Source organism: Hemitrygon akajei, chromosome 6 (genome assembly GCF_048418815.1).
Source record: "Hemitrygon akajei chromosome 6, sHemAka1.3, whole genome shotgun sequence".
Taxonomy (NCBI): domain Eukaryota; kingdom Metazoa; phylum Chordata; class Chondrichthyes; order Myliobatiformes; family Dasyatidae; genus Hemitrygon; species Hemitrygon akajei.
In genome coordinates this window covers 67,732,719-67,754,964 of record NC_133129.1, presented here as the reverse complement: position 1 = coordinate 67,754,964, position 22,246 = coordinate 67,732,719, and the positions used below count along the sequence as shown (strand labels likewise).

The 22,246-nt window shown below is 43.6% G+C and overlaps 1 protein-coding gene across 1 annotated transcript; it reads left to right on the top strand.

The window, feature by feature from the left end:
* Positions 1–968: 968 nt before the first annotated feature.
* LOC140729138 (thioredoxin-like) lies at positions 969–19,305 on the top strand. The gene is made up of 5 exons (XM_073048581.1): positions 969–1,125; positions 3,584–3,688; positions 5,938–5,997; positions 17,628–17,693; positions 18,903–19,305. Exons 1-5 carry the CDS (start codon positions 1,099–1,101, stop codon positions 19,014–19,016), a joined length of 372 nt encoding a protein of 123 aa, XP_072904682.1. The 5' UTR covers positions 969–1,098; the 3' UTR covers positions 19,017–19,305.
* Positions 19,306–22,246: the final 2,941 nt, after the last annotated feature.

The following is a 22,246-nucleotide window of genomic DNA, read 5'->3' as shown; positions in this document are numbered from 1 at the left end:
ATGTTTCCTTTTCGCGTCCACAGAGTCACCTACCTGTCCCCCGACTGAAGAGACCCCTATCACTGCTGCCATCCTCTTCAGTTCCCTACCCTTCTGAACTACAGGGCCAGACTCAGCGCCAGAGGCACGGGCACTGTTGTTTCACCCAAGTAGGTCTCTCCCACCAAAAGTACTCAAAATGGAGTATTGATTGTTGAGGGGATGGCCACAGGGGTGCTCTCCACTATCTGATCTTCGGCGAAACAGTCTCCCAGTCTGCGGCGGGTCTCCCCAATGTATAAATGGCCACATCGGGAGCACCGGATACAGTATATCACCCCAGCTGACTCGCAGGTGAAGTGGTGAGGGAAGAAGTGTGGGGGAAGGTTTAGCACTTCTTCCATTTGCAGGGATGAGTGCCCGGAGGGAAGTCGGTGGGGAGGGATGGGGGGGGGGATGAATGGACAAGGGAGTCGCGTAGGGAGCGATCCCTGCGGAAAGCCGAGAGTGGGGGGGGGGGAGGGGAAGATGTGGCTGGTGGTAGGATCACATAGGAGGTGACGGAAGTTACGGAGGATTATACATTGGATCTGTAGGCTGGTAGGGTGATAGGTGAGGACCGGGGGACTCTATCCCTGGTGGGCTGGCAGGGGGATGGGGTGAGGGCAGAGGTGCGTGAAATACGGGAGACGCGATGGAGGGCAGAGTTGATAGTGGATGAAGGGAAACCCCTTTCTTTAAAAAAGGAAGACATCTCCTTTGTCCTAGAATGAAAGGCCTCATCCTGAGAGCAGATGCGGTGGAGGCGGAGGAATTGAGAGAAAGGGATAGCATTTTTGCAGGAGACAGGGTGGGAGGAGGAATAGTCTAGGTAGCTGTGGGAGTTAGTAGGTTTGTAGTAGAGGTCGGTGGTTATCTTGAGCTGTGGAATTCAATATGAATTCAACATGCTAATTTACGACATTTACAAGCCAATGGGGAACCGGCTCTATTATTCACAGTTGCTCTTGCGAATAGTAATGGAAATAAGGCAGACTTCCTTTTCCTCTAGCCGTTCCTGAGTATAAGTCACAGACCGTTTGGCAACCTCTGAATAACGCCCCGAGATAAAACAAGGAAATGGTTGTGCTCGAACTTCAGAGTCCGGTAAGCTTGAAAGCAACTTTTCAGTGTCAATATTCATTTTGTATGAAATAATATTTTAAGGGTTATTTTAACCGAGTGATTTTAAATTCCTCAGCCGTTTTCCTTAAACCGAGTAACTTAACCACGTGATGCATTTCAATGCAAAGGGTGTGCTTGTTAATACAGGTTTATAAAATGTTGCTTTTTTAAATCATAAGAATGCCGTGCGTTTATTTTTTCAACATTGACGACAGAAAGCTGGGCGGGAAGTCTGTCCTGAGGATACTTCTGGATCACCTCCGGCTCTCCTATCGTCCCTGCGCCTTTCTTTAAAATATTTACAGCTGAACTGGGTTTGTCAACGAACTCCCACTGTACAACTTGAAAATACAACAGGGTTTCCTAATAATCCTCGATTGAAGTAGAGCGCCATTTGAAGAGCTGGCAGCCTCTGAGATTCCTTCCCGGATCTTTTGCTCCTACCTCGTCCTTTCAAATCTATCTTTCTCGCCGGCATGCCTTAATAGTTTGTTTCCTGACTCTGGGCCACTCTTTTTCTGACGACACGAGACAACGTTTTACTACGTTCAGGACTCTTATGAATGAAAGAAGTGGTGGTTGAATTAACTTCCGACCATCCTGTCGTTTTGAAGAATGCAGACTCTCTTCCACGGTCTGTACTTGTAGATTTGTAGGGCTCTCCGTTTAAACTCTGTTGGCTTTTTGTTGGTTAGTTCGTGTACTTTCTTTCACCCTCCATTTAAACAAAATTGTTGGATTACTGGGAATAGTTTACAGCAGTTCTTCTCCAAGATTTCAACTTTATTTTTATTACAAGGATGGAAATTAAATTTGCATGTGGCTTTAATGACACAAAATGTCCCAACAAACTTCCGGAAGTGATAACGAAGAAAAAAATTAAGGTCGAGGGAGGACAGTAGCGGTTATTTTTTATTGTAACAGTAGGGTTAAACGCTGAAGGAGGATCAGGGATATCTGACGGAGATCCACTTTACATTTTGCCGGCGTGAACTTACCCCAAGGGTGTGTTTTTCCACAAAGCGTTTCACTGTGAGTCTTAATTACGAAAGAAGTGTAGAGGCTGGGTGCGGTGGAGAAGTGAAAACGTGACTGATTATGAAAATAGTCACAGTTTCCTTCCGCACTGCAAAATGACCTCCCGTATATATATTTTCTTGACTCCTGATGAAGGGTTTCGGCCCGAAACGTCGTTTCTACCTCCTCCCATAGATGCTGTCTGGCCTGCTGAGTTCTGCCAGCATTTTGTGTTTTTATATATTTTCTTTGCTGGTTCACAGAGGGTGGTTGGGTTACCTGCTGCGCCTCACCCTGACAATCTACCATGTTGGGATGTCTTTCGTAAAGAGAAAGACTATACCCGATTAGCCCAAACTGTGCGACAATCAAGATGACGGTATCACACATATAGTGGGGGTGCCTGAGGCTTCTGCGCAGTACTCTGGTAATTTTATGTATGGCATTGTACTGTGGCCGCGAAAAAAACCCCAAGATTCAGTGATGATGAACTTGCTTCTGATATGGGATCTGTTTTCTGGGAGTGAGAAGGGGGCAGGGAGAGGGCAAATCAAGTTTGGGGAGAAGAGAGGGAGCAGGAAGCACCGGAGAGACATTCTGTAATGATCAATAAACCGATTGTTTGGACTCAACAGACTTTGCCTGGTGATTCTGGGGTGAGTGAGTTTGCACCCACGACACTCCCCCCGACCCCTGACACTCCTTCTCCGCCACCTGTCCCTCACCCCTCCCGCGGGGATCCGCCCTCGCCATTCCCGATATACTTTCGTCCCGTCAGACATACAAACTGGCTCTCCGCTCCACATTGACAAATACAGCACAGTACTGTGCAAAAGTCTTCGGCACCGCAGTCGTATGTGTGTCATATACAGCACACGTGTCCATCTCGAATGAAACTGGTCAATACAGTATACCATTGGTTGCTTGGTCTCAGCTCTTAACATTTGAGATAAGTTTATTAATAAAATCATAGGCATAAAATACAATTGGCACAAACATTTCTTTTTATTTAGTGTTATCAGGCTAATAAATTCATTGCCTCTTTAAATAAAAACATTTTTCGAAGTTGCGTATTGTCATGAAAACTTGATTACAGGGCAGAGTGGTCGATGACCAGCCAAATATTACTTAATGTGTGGATTTGATACTAAAGTGCCTATCTTCATCAGGAGACAAAAATCTTCTTGTTTCAGTTTCAAAGAGTTTTCAGAGATGAACGTGGAATTCGTTGTTTGCTGAGGGAGAATCTTCTCCTTAGGGCACTATTATCCGGAGTGACTAGTACCTTTTAAAAAGTACATCACCCATTAACTTTGAAGTTCACAGGAATACACAGAGCCAAATATTGTAGAGAGCACCATCAGAATTTCTGGAACTCTTTGCTTTAATTTAACTAGAATAACCTGTTTTTGTTAACTTTCAGGATGAGTTCACCGCCAAGCTTCAGGAGGCTGGCGACAAGATAGTTATCGTTGATTTCTTCGCGACTTGGTGTGGTCCTTGCAAAATGATTAAACCAGAATTTGCTGTGAGTACAGTACTGGCAGATGAGAATTTGTGACTCACGGTGTAATGTTGCTGAATGACAAAAGCTGCCCTTCAACCCAATAAACTGCAATCTTGTGATAAGTCTGCAATAGCCTTGGCTCTCTGCATTGAAAGAGATTCAGCTAATTGTTTAACCAAATTGTACCAAATATTTGATCCTTGTGCTCACTTAACTTATTTCTTAGATGTCTCCTTTCAATCTTTTTAATTAGGAACTGTTCCTCACTCTTGTAGCAACAAGATTCTATCACTGTAATGATTGCTGCTTTATTTGGTTGATAGAGTAGTCTGACTTTTTTGCTCTGCATGAATTGTGGATGTTGTCAGAAATGCCAGCATTTATTGTCCATCTTTATTTGTCCCTGAACTGAGGTGTAAGTTAAAAGTCAAGAGTTCTATCTTGACTTCCATAGTTTGATTGTTTTCGCTCCCAGCACTTGATTAGTTTAATTACTTGAATTCAAATGTCCCAGGTTCCATGTTATGATTCGGTCTCCTGTCTCCTAATCAAAGGTCCAGAAAAATATAGGTCCTTCGGCTCATGAAGCTGTGCCGAACATGTCCTTACCTTAGAAATTACCCAGGGTTTCCCATTGTCCTCTGTTATAATTAAATAGGGGCAGGAATAGGCCCTTTGACCCCTCAACCCTGTGTTACCATTCAATATAGTTGTGGCTGATTTGACAGGGGCCACCTCTCCTCTTTTGTGCCAGTACTCTAGCACCCACAAATCCCAAAACTTTGAAAAATGTATCTACTTTCAATCTAAATCCCTCCCTATTTTACTGTCCACCACTTTTAAACACCAGAGATGTTTAAAATGGAGATGTTGGGGGCTGGGAAAGTAAGGGTATTGGAGGCCAAGAGGAGGGAGAAAAGACAAAAAGTGGGGGGAGGTCAGAAGGGAACCGTTACCTGAAATCTGGAAATTTGATGTGCAAAGCAATCACATTCACAACTGTCCAGGCAGAAAATGAAGGCTTGACTCTATGGGTAACGTAATTTTAGTTAGATAGTTTTCCTAATGTTTTTTTCCCATGGCATGATGGACCTTGTACTGAGTGATCAGCTGGTCCACTTTAGAAGACTGAGCAACACACACAAAATGCTGGAGGAACTCAGCAAGCCAGGCAGCATCGATGGAAAAAAGTACAGTTGATGTTTCAGGCTGAAGCCCTTTGGCAGGACTGGAGAAAAAAGCTGAAGAGTAGATTTGAAAAGTGGGGGGAGGGGAGAGAAACACCAGGTTGGAGGGGGAGGGATGAAGCAAAGAGCTAGAACGTTGATTGGTGAAGACCATGGAAGGGTGGGGGGAAGGAGCACCAGAGGGATGCAATGGGTGGGGAATGGGAAGTGGAATTAAAATGGGTGGCCACTGAGAGATGGTTGGAGCAGAGACGACATCTTCTACTTCCCATTCCAGTATGTCCATCCATGGCCTCCTCCAATATCGTGATAAGGCCACACCTTGATTGGAGGAACAACACCTTATATTCCATTTGGGTAGCCTCCAACCTAATGGCATGAGCATGAACATCGATTTCTGAAGCTTCCAGTAATGTCTCCACCCAATCATCCCCCTCACCATTTTTCACTCCCTCGTCCCTCTCTCATGTTATCTCCTTGCCCGCCCTTCACATCCCTCTGGTGCTCATCCCCCCTCCCCCTTTCATCTTCCATGGCCTTCTATCTCTTTCACCAATCAACTTTCTAACTCTTTGCTTCATCCCTTCCCTCCCCAAGTTTCACCTGTCACCTGGTGTTTCTCTCTCCCCTCCCCCTGGCCATCTTTCAAATCTACTCCTCAGCTTTTCTTCTCCAGTCCTGCCGAAGGGTTTCAGTCTAAAACGTCGACTGTACTTCTTTTCCGTAGATGCTGCCTGGCCTGCTGAGTTCCTCAGATTTCACTTGTTTGTCACTTTAGAAGACTTGGTGTGAATTGCTGGTGCTGATGTACCCTTTGGGCAAATAAAATCAATTTGGCCTGTGTGTGATTCGACCTACCAATGTGATTGATCCTTAACTGCCTCATATGTTAAGTGTTAGTGTCAATCCCAAAGGGTGTAAGTCAACCATAACTAGTGATTGAAGGAAAACCACTATCAGTATTGCTTTTCATAGAATTTAGATTTCAAATAGTATTTCAGAAGTGTGATTATTGAAGTAACAAATTTTGTACTTGGAAACAAATATTTCTTATAAATGGAAAACATTTACTTTTCTTTCTAGGCACTTTCTGAAGAATTTACAGATATGATTTTCTTGTCAATCGACGCGGATAAATTTGAAGTAAGTTGGAGAATCTCTGCAAACTCTTGACTTTATTTGGATATGCATCAGGAATATTAAAAATAGGAGACAAATTACTGCCACTCCAATTCCTGGAAGTCAATGTAGAGTGGAATTCTGAAAGTATCAAACTCTGGGGTCACCACACTTGGGGTGATCCATGTTTATTGAAAGGCTCTGGGGAAGTGTGATGTTCAGAGAGGGTTGAACTGGCTGGGGCCCTTCAAAATAAGTATCAGGTTTAATATCACGGTCATATGGTGTGAAGTCTGTCGTTTTGATGCAGCAGTGCAGTGCAATACAAATTTTTTTTTAATCCTAAATTATAATAAGAAATATATATAGTGGATTCCCATAAATTGGGCCATCGGTTAATCAGGGCAGCTGCTTATTAGACAACTCTTAAAGAACAAAAACTAATCAAGGGAAATAGTCAGGATTACCTTTGTTTATTTACAACACTATGCCACTTAATTGGGACAGACCATTGACAAAAAGTTTTTAACTGGCATCAGTCATGTACAGTTGTGTGGCCATTAGACACAACACTGTGATTAGAAAGAACATTTTTTAAATAGAAACACACATAAAATTCCGGAGGAACTGAGAAGGCCTGGGAGCATCTATGGAAAAGAGTACAGTCGACGTTTCAGTTCGAGACTCTTAATCAGGACTGGGGAAAAATGGTGAGGAGTCAGAGTAAGAAAGTAGGGGAAAGGAAGGAAGAACCACAAGGTGAAATGTGAAACTGGGAAGTGGGGGGGGGGGGGAACAGGTGAAGTAAAGAGCTGAGAAGTTTGTTGGTGAAAAAGATGCAGGGTTGGAGATGATGGAATCTGATAGGAGAGGACGGAAGGCCATGGAAGAAAGAAAAAGGGGGAGAAGCACCAGAGGAAGGTGATTAGGTGAGAGATGGGAATGGGGAAGAGTGAAGCATGGGGCATTACCGAAAGTTCATGAAATCAATGTTCAAGCCATCAGGTGGGAATATAAGGTGTTGCTCCTCCAACCTGAGTGTTGCCTCATCACAACAGTAGAGGACATCAGTCCTGATGAAGGGTCTCGGCCCAAAGCATTGCCTGTACTCTTTTCCATAGATGCTGCCTGGCCTGCTGAGTCCCTCCAGCATTTGTGTGTGTGTTACCTGGATTTCCAGCATTGCTCGAGTTTTTGAATAGTGTCAGTTGCATGTGTTAATATTTTTTTGAGAAAGCAGTGATTTTTGTCACTGATAGTGAGCAAGCATTAAGACAATTCAGAACTGTTCTGCTCATTGCGGCTTCAAGCATTCAGGCTTGGAAATGTGAGAAACGGTTGGGAGTGAAAAGGAAATGATTTTGCTACTTCAGGTTAGGAGGAAGGGAGTAGGGGAGGACTCCAAGTCAGACTGAATCACTGGGGTACGAAACTTCCTCTACCAGCATCCGGTTAAAATGAACAGTCTCCAGAGAACAAGAATGAGAACCTATGGCCAAGATTGCAATATCAGAGGGAAATGAGGAAATGCTGCACTCTGTGTTTCATGGAGACCTGGCTCACGCCAGGCATGTTGGTAAGACCCAAGGCCATTATGATACACCGACTGGACTGGACTACTGATTTAGAGAAGATAAAAGTTGGGGGGGGGTGTCTGTGTTTCATAATAAACTCTTTGTGGTGTTCAGACGCACCTGTTTTGTTGCACTGTTGTTCTCCTGGCATGGAACATCTAGTGATTAAGTGCTGACCATTCTATTTACCAGTAGAGTTCTCCATGATCCTAAAATGGAATGTACATATTGCCAAAGGTAGATAGATGCTAAACAGACACTCGAGATACTGAGTACCACTATTAGCAAACAAAAAACAGCCTATCCCAACGCCTTTCAAATCATTCTTGGGGACTTCAACAGGCTTGTTTGAAGAAATCTCTGCTTGATCATCACCTGCAGCAAAAGGATCCAAACATACTAGACCACTGTCAGACTACGATTAGGAACACCTGCAGTTTCATGCCAAGACCACATTTTGAGAAGTCTGATCACTTGGTTTCAAAGCTACATTTAACGTAGTGAAATGTATATGATATACATCCTGAAATACCTTTTCTTTGCAACCATCCACAAAAACAGGAGTGCCCCAAAAAATGAATGACAGTTAAATGTCAGAACCTCAAAGCCCTCCCCAGTTCCCCCCACATGTAAGAAGCAGCAAAGCAACGACCCCCCCACCAGCAAAAAAAGTATCAGCAACCCCACCGAGCACTCAGACGTGCAGCAAAACATCAATAAAGACACAGACTTGCAGTACCCCAAAGACTACTCGTTCACCTGATAATTCAGTGTACCACAGACTCTCTCTCCTGAATAACAAGTAAAAAATGTGTCTCCGTTTTCACAGCAAGAGGGGAGACATACAAACAACTCGCTGATTTATGATATTAAAAGTCCATTGCATTGCTTTTTCCAAGCTCTGTGCCAAAAAACTCAGGTTTCTGGGCACACAGCCAGCTCGCTGCTTTCCATCTTCCATACACTCCCACGACGGCACCAGTTTCCTGCAGAGGCACCGGCCTCGAGACCTCACGCCTCCAGAGCCATGAAATCCCAAAACTCTGAAGGCAAGCTAATCTTCTAGGCCGCGTCCTTGTCATATCAAATAACAGCCAGTTGTGAGACCCTGAGAGCGGGTCCCATTCCCACAAAGAACCAAAGTGAGCATGTAACTGCAGGTCAGGGTCTTTGAAAGAACTTTGAAAGGGAATAATAGAGATATTAAAGATAGAAGTAGAGCTGTTTCCAAAGATGCAAGCAAAGGAGTCGCTGTTAGGAGCCATTGTCTCCTAAGCTGTCCACCTCCTACCTGAATACAGAAAGGCTGAAAAGCAAGGCTCCAGGGTTAAGGACAACAAAGAAATGTTCTCGGGAGGCAGAGGAGTGGCTACAGGATTGCTTCAGAATGATGGACTGGGCCATATTCAACGACTCATCAGAGCATCTGAACGAAAGCACCATGGGCGTCAGTAATTCATACACACAAGCGTAGACGAGTGTGTCCCTACAAAATCAGCCAGTCTTCCCAAACCAGAAATCCTGGATGAACCATGAGATCTGCAATCTGCTGAGCGCCAGATCAGAGGCATTCAGATCTTGTGACCCAGTTAGATACAAGAGATCGAAGTATTATCTCCAGAAAGCCATTTTGCATGTGAAGTGGCAATTCCAGACCAAACCTGAATCTTTGGGAGATGTTCAACAGCTGTGGCAGGGCCTGAATTCTATCACCTCCTGCAAAGTGTTAACTACGTGACATATGTGACAAGTTTTCACTCCCACATGAGCTCAATGCCTTTTCTGCTCACTTTGACCAACAAAATATGAAGTCACCTTCACCAGCTCCCACTGACCCTGTAATTTCAGTTTCTGAGGCTGACATGAGAGGGTCCTTCAGCAGGGTGAATGTTTGAAATGCATTCAGCCCAGACATGGTAGCTGGCTGAGTACTAGAAATCTGTGCTGATCAACTGGCTGGAGTGGTATATTTACCATCTCACTTTGGCAGTTTGAGGAATCCACCTACCTCAAACAAGCTTCATTTATATGCTGGTGCCTAAGAAGAATGTGTTAACCTGATTCAATGGCCGTCATCAAGTAGCACTTACTCTACATCAGCTGTGAGAAGTGCTCTCAGATTGGCAATGAAAGATATCAACTCGAAGTGACTTGGATCCACCCCAGTTTGCCTTGAGGCACAACAGGTCCACAGCAGATAGCATTTCATTGGCTCTTCACTCAATCCTGAAAAATCTGGGCAGCAAAGATACATACAGCAGGATGCTCTTTATTGACCACAGCTCAGCATTCAATACCGTTATCTGCTCAAAGCTTCAAGACCTTTATCTCAGTACCTCCTTGTGCAATTCAATCTTTGATATCCTCCATTTGTAGACCTGAGTCAGTTTGGATTGGCAAAAGCACCTCCTCCACGACCACCATCTGCACACAAAGCTGTAGGTTAAGCCCTCTGCTCTACTCACTTTACACTGATGACTGTGAGGCTAAACACAGATCAAATGCTGTATTTAAGTTTGCTGATGACACCACTATCGTTGGCCAAATTAGAGATGGTGACGAATCAGCATATAGGAGGCAAATTGAAAGCCTCGCTGATTGGTGCCACAGCAACTTCCCACTCAATGTTAGCAAGACCAATAAGATAGTTATTGACTTCAGGAGGAGGAGGAAACGAGGGGTCTATGAGCCTGCCCTCAATGGGGAATCATAGGTGGAGAGAGTCAGCAACTTTAAATTCTTCTGTTTTATCATTTTAGAGGCTCTCTCCTGGGTCCAGCACAAAAGTGCCACTACGAAAGAAAGCACAGTGGCACCTCTACTTTCTTAGAAGTTTGTAAAAATTTGGCATGTCATCTAAAACTTTGACAAACTTTTATAGTTGTGTAGTGGAGAGTATATTGACTGGCTGCATTGTAGTCTGGTCCACCTATCTCGATTGGAAAAAGAACTACAAAAAGCAGTTGATACAGCCCAGTCCATCACAGATAACACCCTCCCCACCACTGAGTACATCTACATGGAGCGCTGTTGTAGAAAACAGCGTCCATCATCAAAGACTCCCACCATCCAGGTCATGCTTTTTTTTCATTGCTGCCACCAGGAAGAAGTTACAGGGGCCTCAGGACCCACACCACCAGGTTCAGGAACAGTTATTACACCTCAACCATCAAGCTCTTGAACCCACTTGCCCCATCAGTGAAATGTTCTCACAACCTGTGGACTCGCTTTCAAGGACCCTTCATTTCCAGTCTTCGACATTTATTGCCTATATAGTTATCATTATTATTTTTTCCTTTCTTTTTATATTTGCACTGTTTATTGGATTTAACACATTGTTTGTTTTCCCACCCTGTTGGATGTAGTCTTTCATTGATTCTATCATTTTCCTTACCTGCGAGAAAATAAATCTCATGGTTGTATCTACTAATATATATGTACTTTGATAATATTTTGAACTTTGTAACATTGAAGATAATTCAAAGTTCAATGAAAATGAATATTTTGAGGATGTAAAAACACAAAGTGCTGGCAGAACTCAGCAAGCCTGACAGCATCTATGGGAGGAGGTAGTGACGACATTTCGGGCCGAAACCCTTCATCAGGAGCAAAGTAACATGGGATGGTCGAGGGGGGATAAGAAGTGGGGTGGGGGGTGAAGTAGAGAGCTGTGAAGTGATAGGCTGGAGGGAAATGGGCTAGGGGGAAGATGGAGAATTATGGGAAATAAAAGAGAAAGAAAGGTAGGGCTGGGGGGAGATTATAGTGAGGGGGGAAAAAGGGAGAGAAAGAGAACCAGACTAAAATATCAATGGAGGTCTGTGAGTTGGATGTTCATGCCGGCAGGTAGGAGGCTACCTAGGTGGGAGATAGGGTATTGCTCCATCGACCTGCGTGTGGCCTCATCTTGACGGTAGAGGAGGCCATGGACAGACATGTCGGAGTGGGAGTGGTCTGTGGAATTGAAGTGTGTGGCCACAGGGAGATCCCGCCACTGCTGGAGGACCGAGCGCCAGTGTTCGGCGAAACGGTCTCCCAGTCTGCGGCGGGTCTCCCCAATGGGCCGCATCGGGAGCACCGGATACCGTATATCACCCCAGTTGACTCGCAGGTGAAGTGGTGCCTCACCTGAAAGGGCTGTCTGGGGCCTGGGATGGTGGTGAGGGAAGAAGTGTGGGGGCAGGTGTAGCACTTCTTCCGTTTGCAGGGATAAGTGCCCGGAGGGAGGTCGGTGGGGAGGGATGGGAGGGATGAATGCACAAGGGAGTAGCGTAGGGAGCGATCCCTGTGGAAAGCCAAGAGTGGGGGGGAAGGGGAAGATGTGGTTGGTGGTGGGATCACGTAGGAGGTGACGGAGTTACGGAGGATAATACGTTGGATCTGTAGGCTGGTAGGGTGATAGGTGAGGACTGGGGGATTCTATCCCTGGTGGGCTGGTGGGGGGATGGGGTGAGGGCAGAGGTGCGTGAAATACAGGAGACACGATGGAGGGCAGAGTTGATAGTGGATGAAGGGAAGCCCCTTTCTTTAAAAAAGGAAGACATCTCCTTTGTCCTAGAATGAAAGGCCTCATCCTGAGAGCAGATGCGGTGGAGGCGGAGGAATTGAGAGAAAGGGATAGCATTTTTGCAGGAGACAGGGTGGGAGGAGGAATAGTCTAGGTAGCTGTGGGAGTTAGTAGGTTTGTAGTAGACGTCGGTGGATAGGCTGTCTCCAGAGATAGAAACAGAAAGATCTAGAAAGGGGGGGAGGGAGGTGTCGGAAATAGAACAGGTGAATTTGAGGGCGGGGTGAAAGTTGGAGGCGAAGTTAATGAAGTCGACGAGCTCAGCATGTGTGCAGGAAGCAGCGCCAATGCAGTCGTCGATATAACGCAAGAGGAGGACAGATACCAGTGTAGGCTTGATTTTGAGGATGTAATTGTTGAAAGTATTGTATGAAGGCAACCCATTATCTTCACTAGGTACCTATGTTGATTTTGTTCAGAAGAACACAGCATTGTGCACTGGATAAATTCTTCTATAGATAACTATTAAAGTACAAAGTAAATTTATTATATATGTAACTATGTACAACACTGAGATTTGTTTTCTTGTGGGCATACTCTATAAATCCATAATAGAATAATTGTAACTGAATTAATGAAAGTCACACCAATTGAGGTGTCCAACCAATGTGCAAAAGGTTGCTAATACAATAGGAAAGAAAATATAATTTTTTAAAAAAGCAATAAATATCAAGAACATGAGATGAAATATCTTTGAAAGTGTGTCCAAAGCTTATGGGAATTTTAATAATACAGCAAGTGCAGTTGTCCCCTTTGGTTCAAGAGCTTATTGGTGAGACCACTTCTTTTCACATTATATTTGTCAATGTTTGAATGAAGGAATTGATGGCTTTGTGGTCAGGTTTGTTGACAATATAAAGATCGGTGCAGAAAGACTTAGATTGACAGAAAGGGCAGTGAAGTAGCAGATGAAATAAAATACAGGGAAGTCCATTCCTTAATCTGATGGTGGAGGAGAAGAAGCTGTTGTTAAAAGGCTGAATGTGTGTCTTCTGGTTCCCTCAATTATTTGGAATTGAGGAAGCCTGAATTTCAAAGATTCTTTGAGAAAATAACAAGCAGGATAGACAAAGGAGAGTCAGTGGACATTGTTTATTTCAATTTGCAGAAGGCCTTTGAGAAAGTCCCACAGTGAGGCTGCTTAACAATACAAGAGGCCGTGGTACTACAGGAGAGATTCTACCATGGCAAAAAGCAGAGTCAGAAAAAAGGGAACCTGTTCTGGTTGGCTGCTGGTGACTCGTGGTGCTCCACAGGGGTCTGTGTTGGGACCCCTTCACATTATATGCCAATAACTTGGATGACAGAATTGATGGCTTTGTAGCCAGGTTTGTGGACGATGAGAAAGTAGGTGGAAGATTGGTAGTGAAAGGAAGCAGGGCGTCTGCAAAAGGACTGAGACAGATAGATAGATAGATAGATACTTTATTCATCCCCATGGGGAAATTCAACATTTTTTTTTCCAATGTCCCATACACTTGTTGTAGCAAAAACTCATTACATACAATACTTAACTCAGTAATAATATGATATGCATCTAAATCACTAACTCAAAAAGCATTAATAATAGCTTTAAAAAAAGTTCTTAAGTCCTGGCAGTTGAATTGTAAAGCCTAATGGCATTGGGGAGTATTGACCTCTTCATCCTGTCTGAGGAGCATTGCATCGACAGTAACCTGTCGCTGAAACTGCTTCTCTGTCTCTGGATGGTGCTATGTAGAGGATGTTCAGGGTTTTCCATAATTGACCGTAGCCTACTCAGCGCCCTTCGCTCAGCTACCGATGTTAAACTCTCCAGTACTTTGCCCACTACAGAGCCCGCCTTCCTTACCAGCTTATTAAGACGTGAGGCGTCCTTCTTCTTAATGCTTCCTCCCCAACACGCCACCACAAAGAAGAGGGCGCTCTCAACAACTGACCTATAGAACATCTTCAGCATCTCACTGCAGACATTGAATGACGCCAACCTTCTAAGGAAGATTAGGAGATTGGACAAAGAAGTGGCAGATGGAATACAGTGTCATGAAGTGTACGGTCATGCACTTTGGTAATAGGGATCAGAGTGTAGACTATTTTCTGAATGGAGGCAAAATTCAGAAATCAGAGGTGCAAAGGGACTTGGGAGTCCTCAGGCAGGACTCCCTAAAGATAAACTTGCAGGTTGAGTCTGTGGTGAGGAAGGCCAACGCGATGTTAGCATTCATTTCACAAGGACTAGGATATGTTATGAACCCCATAACTGGGTCACTTACCAGCAAAGATAGAGAGGTCCGCTGAAGTCTGATGGTACCATTTTTAAACGTTTTTATTTATAAAGGGGCACAAAAGTAAGGTTAATACAAACATTCAGATAATATACGTCGTCAATACTCAATCTAAAGCACGGGTATAGTAATAATCAACAATTCGAAGTAGCTCTGTCGTTTGTCTAGGGGTAAAACTATTGTCCGATGGAAATATAAAAAGTCTTGCCAGTTCATGAAGGCTTTTAGCCGTTTGAGGGACCGCTGGGTGTTCACGGGTTGGAGAGAGAAAATAAACTTGCCAGCCTGTTGGACTCAAATCGTGGAATCGGGAACGTGAGTTCCCTGTTGTCAGTTCGGAATCCTTTTCGGGGTTATTAGCCACTCGATTCCCTAGCTAGGGGATCCAAATCACACGTGGCTCCCGAGCAGCTTCCCGTTCTTACGGGAACGATGAGCGATGGTGTCTCCGACTGGGGCGGCGCTGGAGTACCGCCTCCTGCAGTCTCCTTTTTATCATGACCAGCAGATTTGTAAATGTCAGTCAAGGTAGGGTGATACAATCCCCACCCCACATTGCCCGAGGGTGTCCATGTCCCTGATAGCTGGCAACGTACTATAGAGTTGCAATTCACACAGGTGCCTCTAAGAACAATGGTCAAATCCGTTGCATTGTCTCTCATTTCCTGGGTCCAAGACCCGAATTAATAGCGATCTTGCGATTCTCCGGAAGGAAGGGGCTGGTCCCGCACCCTTCGGCCCCTCAGAGCTGTGGTACATTCATAACAGATATAAAAGCAATGATGTGATGCTGAGACTTTATAAAGTTCCGGTGAGGCCTCGCTGGGAGTATTGTGAACAGTTTTGGGCCTCTTATCCCAGAAAAGATGTGCTGGTGTTGGAGAGGGTCCAGAGGCCGTTCACAAGAATGATCCCAGGAATGAAATGGTTATCACATGGGAGTCCTGGTGGCAATGAGCCAGTACTCACTGGAGTTTAGAAGAATGTTGGAGGATCAAATTGAAACCTATTGAATACTGAAAGGCGGAGATTGGATATTGAGGATGTTTCCTATGAGGAGTCTCAACGGCACAGATTCTGAATAGAGTGACATCCATATAGATCAGGGATAAGGAATTTTTTTCTTTGCCACAGACAGCTGTGCAGGCCAAGTCTTCAGGTATATCAAAGGCCCTTTACCTTTCCCACCCAACTAGCTTCCCCCAGCACCTTCTAGCTAATCCTCCTTCCCCTTCCCCCTCCCTTTTTATTCTAGTATCTTGCCCGTTCTTTTCCAGTCCCGAAGAAGGGTCTTGGCGCAAAACATCGACAGTTTATTCATTTTCTTGAATGCTTCAGATCCAGATTTTGTGGTTCAGCCACGGCTTTTGGCTTGGGTCTGTCTAGTACAGTACTGTGCAACAGCCTTGGGCACATTAATGTAGCTAGAATGTCCAAAGCATTTGCAGATCACTGTAGTAACTTCATGTATTGCACTGTACTGCTATCACAAAAAAATCATGACATATGTGAATGATCATAAACCTGGTTTTGATATGGGTCTCTATTGTAGACTGAGAGTAGGAAGGGAGTCGGGGAGAGCGAAATCAGATTGGGGGAAAGGGGAAGAGAGCAGAAAGCACCAGAAAGACATTCTGTAATGATCAATAAACCAATTGTGTGGAATTACCGTAAATCACCTTGCCTGTTCTCTCAGGTCTGAGTGTGTCTCCTACCTGTCCCACACACCTCCTATGGTGCTCCACCCTCACCATTCCCAGCACTTTGCTCCCACCGGATTTACAAACTCGTTCTCCGCTCTACGTTGACAAACACAGCACGGTACTGTGCAAAAACATAGTGTTAGGGAAATTAATTTGCTATGGAATTTCAATTAAGGTTGGTCACTAATAAATTGGACATGGACTTCAAAGAGACTAGAGAATACCTTTAATCATGAATAAGGGAAGAATGACCCACTATGCATCGTTAGTCTTCCAAAGAACAATAGTCGCTGCCTTTTTTATACATGCGCACGGGCACACACAGAGATGTCAATTATATGTCAGAGTTTAAAAAGTCAATCCTGTGCGTATTATCAATTCCCACGAAAATTCCAGAGACCGTCTCTTTTCTGCGCACGACACACAGAGATGCGTTGTCAGAACATCCTTGAAACTAAGATAGATTATTGCAAGCGTGCAGAATGGTAAGTCTTTATTTATGATAAAGAAGGTTCATTAAATCCTTGGATCCAGTAAGTCATTAAAGTACAAAAATATAATTTGTTTTATATGTTAGTAATAGACAGGTGAATAAAAACCATACACACTGTTTAATTATCAGAAACTTGATAGCCCACAGGGTCCTCCCTACAATTTATGCTCATCATTGTCTCCATCTTGTTTACACTGCTGTGTAATGCACTAAGATCTCACTAGGCATATTGCTAATTAAAGGGAAGTGCAGGGTGTTAACAACTCAGATATTTTAAACATTTATTCAGAATTTTCTTCCACAATTAAGTCACGTAGCCTCACGGTGTACAGCAGTAGGCTGGGGGGCAGTATCATGTAGCCTCACAGTGTACAGCAGTAGGCTGGGGGGCAGTATCACAATACTCTGTTGCTCCTGGCATTAGGCAAGACAGACACTATAGTCTGACAAAGGTATTCACCCAACCCAATTGGCCAAAATTCACCACACTTAGGCACCCTAGCTACAAATATGTGCCTAAGATTTTTGCACAGTACTGCATGTTGTTGAAGGCACACTTCCATTGTCTTGATGAAGTCAGAAACAATTCATTCAGATTCAAAGATGAGTCGCCGAATATTATGCCATCCACTCATTCAAAGCAGTCCTGTAAGCATTCCTTCACCTCCCTTGACCATAACTTCTTGGTGCTGTGGTCTTTTGTCTCTGGGAGCAGAAGTACACAAATGTTCTTGATCGATATTTATCATTCAGCCAACATTTCTAAATCAGATTACTTGCTCATTTCCACGTTGTTTTGCGAGTGCTTGCTTTGTGCATTTTGGCTGCACAAAATGTGAAGGGGAATAGATAGGTTCTCGACTTTTGTATTTTTCACTATAGACTGTATTGAAACAGGGACAGTCTTTTAAAAGGAATTAGAATATTTATTGAATGAAATTACAGGCAACCAGGAACATGTTAAATCAGGTCAGGTCACTAGCTATATATTGATAGGCAAAATGTCTTGTTACTGTGCTGTTTCCTATAATTCTACCAATGTCTTTCCTTTAGGATCTAGCTCAGTCTAAAGGGGTAACAGCTTTGCCAACATTCATCATTTTTATGCATGCAGCAGAGGTAAGATGCAATTTTAGTACTATTTTCCAAATCACTCTCTTTTCACGTTAGGATGTTAGGTGAATTCACATTGGTGTGTATTGGGACAATTCCATGTGGGCATTGGCAGTGTTACTGATCAATCTTTCAAACCTCTGGCTGCAAATTCACCTTTAGTTTCTTACACTGAATATCCAAGCCTGGAAATGCTGTACATTGACTTAAGACAGGGTGAGGATATAACTGATAAACTGATCAGAAATTAGAAATAGTTCAACTTGTGGTTCTGTGGATTGTATAGCTGCATATAACTGGAAATAAAGATACTGAAGAGACAGAGATACTATAAAACCATGTTTAATAATGAAAAAGGAAATGAGTTGGTTGATTAAAAATAGTGGAATTGTCACAAATGTGGAAGTTAGAACGTCTAAAACACTGAAAATAAAAAGTGCAGCAATTATTCAAAATATTGGACAACCTTTATCAAGTTAACTGAAAATGTATTAGTCAATAATTGCAACGAGCACACAAATTTAATTTTCAAATGGCTATTATTTTCAGCACTAACATCATAAGAGGAATGTTAAAGATGACAATACACATTGGAAAAAGTGGGAGGTGACTTTCCAGAAGGAATGGTGTCTCATCAGCAGTCCATGATGTGCATAATTCAGTTGATTTTTGGAATTGGTAGTACAGCTTTAAACTGGTGGAGAAACTGAGGAGACAGTAAATACTGACCACGTTATTAAAGTAATGCTAAATGGGCCTGTGACTGTCAAAAGAACTTCAATGAAAATTTCTCTAGAAACTGTAAAAATAATGGACAACAAAACTCTGGTTCATGGCAATGTTTTGTTTGGTGTGCAAATCTAACAAGTACAAGGCCCTTGGCCTGGGATTCTCTGGAATGGCCCTGCCACTAAGAGGTTGAACCAATACAGAGATTCTAGGCTTGGGAGGACATCATATGGGAAAAAATCACAAGAGGGAACCAGGCTGAGGACATCAGTATTGAGAGAGGAATGGTGGGTGCAAAAGTAACACCGGAATGTTAGAGAAGACACTATCTTCAAGGATGATGGTCCTTGGATCCTAGGCTGTGGCCCACATTGAGTTGTGTGATGTAACCTGCTTGAAGTGCCACACAAAGCACTTGTGTTACACTTCTTCAGTCAGTACCATGGTCTCATTTAACCTGTTGATTAATCAATGTTGTATTTCCAGGAAAAAAAGATAATAGGAGCGAATAAGGTTGAGCTGAAAGCCGCAATAAAGGAAGTCAGAGACCGGTTTCTTGGGGCACCAGGTTCTGGAGTTCAGTGTCAACGCCCTATGTAAGGACTTTGTACCTTCTCCCTGTGGAATATGTTGCTTTTCTCTGGATCCTGCAGTTCAAAGATGTAATGGTTAGTAGGTTAATAACTCCAGTGACCCTTTGCTGATGCCCTGTTCCTTCAGCCGCTGTCCCTTTCATGAAAGGTATTGGAGCAAAATGGAAGAAATTAATTGACATTGATGTGTTCCAGGATGTAAAATAATAAAAATGGTGCTTCATGACAGCATTTCCTAGCTATTGTGAACAATGATATTGAATGTTGTATAATTAAATCCCTGATTGTTTGATTTTCATCTTGTCAAAGTGGAGTTTATTGTCATATGCACAAATACATGTCTGACCAGGTGCAATGAAAATCTTTCTTCCAGCAACTTCACAGGCACACAGTATCATACGAGTAGCATTCACAAGAAAGAACACAATTAGTAGTTCTTCGGCTGTCCATCGACTTCGATATTGACTGAGGCCTGGGCAAGGTTATGTGGAAGACTGGCAGTTGCCCAAGCTGCAAGTCTCCCCTCTCCACACTACCAATCTTGTCCAAGGGAAGGGCACTAGGCCAATACAGCTTGGCACCGGTATCGTCTCAGAGCAAAGTGCCTTGCTCAAGGACACAACATGCTGACTCAGCAGAGGCTCAAACTAGTGACCTTCAGATCACTAGACCAACAGCTTAGCCATTTGGCCACGTGCCAAAATTAGTAGTTAACTTTCGTGCAAAGTGATCATAGTGTCGCCAGACTCTAAGATTTGTGTTGGGATTGTGCTGGTTGGTTGAAGAACCGAAAGGTTGAAGGGAAGTAGCTCTTCTTCACTGATAAAGGAGAGTGGGAGCTTTCCATCTAACTGACATTAAAACCACACAAAGGGAGCCCCTCTGATCATTCACAATGGAACTGGAGACCTAACACACAAAGTTTCCTCTCTTACATAAACACACATGCAAGCACATGCACCACTTTGTCAGTTCAGCCCTCTATATTCATGATACCTTGTGTTCCCGTGTACCACCAACCTGAACAAATCCAAGTGTGAGTACTAATTTATAATTAACTTATAAATCACTTATCCTGCTAAGATCGCTGGCCACATGCTGGGTCAGAAAGGTATCCCACTTCTGACACCAAATGTTATTGCATGAATTAAATCACCGGAGAAAATTACTGGTAGATACAAAGCAGCTTCTTTATTCGACAAAACAATCTACAACAGGCATCATATGCAGACGCTTTTAGTCGATCATATGCAGATACTTTTAGTCGAAAGGTCTACTGGCCCAACATGGGCTTGATATTTGCTATTGCCAAACATCAAAGGACAATTCCATATTTTCAATGTATGAACAATGCTTTCTTTGAAAATGTATACAACCTTCATACCTCCTGATGCACATCCCCACCACAGATATCCAAATGAATTTTAATCAGCATTGGCTGGACCGAGATTCACAGTTTTAAGGAACCCATTGTTCAGAGCTGCACTGCATTTTAAATCCTCAATACATTTTCAGATGTGAAGCCAAAGTCTATTGTTAAATGTATGTCCTAAACCCCAAAAAATCACTCTAAAACACCCCCCCAAAATGGATCCACCTATCACCTGCCAGCTCCTACTACAGTCCCTCCCTCCACCTTTCAAAGGAGGCATTGTTAATACATTGTAAGTATAGAATTGTCCTTTGATCTTTAGCATACAAAATTTCATGTAATTTTGGGTCAAACAGGCCTCCTCCTCTGAGATTGTCTCATTTGTTGAATAAGACACATTCGCTTCAGTGTCTCTCCAGTGAGTTTCTTCACATTACAACACCTACCCCAGGCCTTCTCCCATCCAGACCTTCACATGGCCCTTTGGCACCTCAAGACAGCCTTCAATGCTTGAAAATATGGCCCTTTCTCCCGAACCTTGTGTTCATAGTCACGTTTACCCATATCTTCTCATGTCCGTAGAACACTGGTTCCCAATCTCTCAAAAAAATACAGTCATCACTTTGTCATTGCCCATGAATTGTCTTGGACCACTCTATTTTTAAATCACAGCTATACCTAATCAAATGCTGTTTATTTTTGTGTGGCCTCGGCATCTCATCAGCCTCAGATACTTAAACCCTGTTTTCTAAACCCTTTCCAGCTTCTTCACCCTCTTGGAAGGGTTATTTTTGGTTCACCGCTCCTAATCTCATACAAGAGGACCGCAACCCTGTCGTTGGCTCGCGAACCATCAATGACCCAGAGACCTGTGGTTGCCGGGGTCAAGTCTTTATGCTTTGGCTCTTTTGGCTGACCTCGATTTGAGTGAATGCTGTGTAAATACTGCCCATACACAATTATCGGTCAGCAAGAAATAACCGATCGTACACCACATACAATTATAAAGATAGTATATTTACCAATTTCAGCTTTCTCAAACAGTTATCAGAAGAAAGAAGAAAATAAAATAAAAGGGCCCGTTACAGTTAAACCAGTCTAAAAGTGTGCATGGCCGTTGGAGCTCGTCTCTTCCAAAGCTGGAGATAACCGTAATTCACAGCATCGAACAACATCGAAATTTCACTTGCGTGAAAGCACCTGTCACAGTCTGAACATCCCTCAAGGTCCACCTCAAACAAAGTGTCTCTCTCTTAGGAGCAACATTTGAGGTCAGGTAGCAGCTATGGAAAAAAAGTACAGTAGACATTTTGGGCCAAAACCCTTTGGCAGTACCAGAGAAACAAAGCTGAGGAGTGGATTTAAATGATGGGGGGAGGAGAGAGAGAAAAACGCCTGGTGATATGTGAAACTTGGAGGGGGAGGGATGGGAGGGATGAAGCAAGGAACTAGGAAGTTGATTGGTGAAAGAGACAGAGGTCATGGAAGAAGGGGGGGAAAGAGTACCAGAGGGAAGCGATGGGCAGGCAAGGAGAGAGGGACAAGGGGATGGGAAATAGTGAATGGGGTGGGGTAGTGGAGGCATTACTGGAAGTTTGAGAAATGAACGTCCATGCCATCAGATTGGAGACTACCCAAACAATATAAGGTGTTGTTCCTCCAAGCTAAGTGTGGCCTTACCCCGACATTGGAGGAAGCCATGGATGGACTTATCAGAATGGGAATGGGAAGTGGAATTAAACTGGGTGGCCACTGGGAGATAACACTTGTTCCGGCAGATGGAGCGTAGATGCTTGGCGAAGCAGTCTTCCAATCTACATCGAGTCTCACCGATATAAAAGAGGACACACCGGGAGCACCGGACA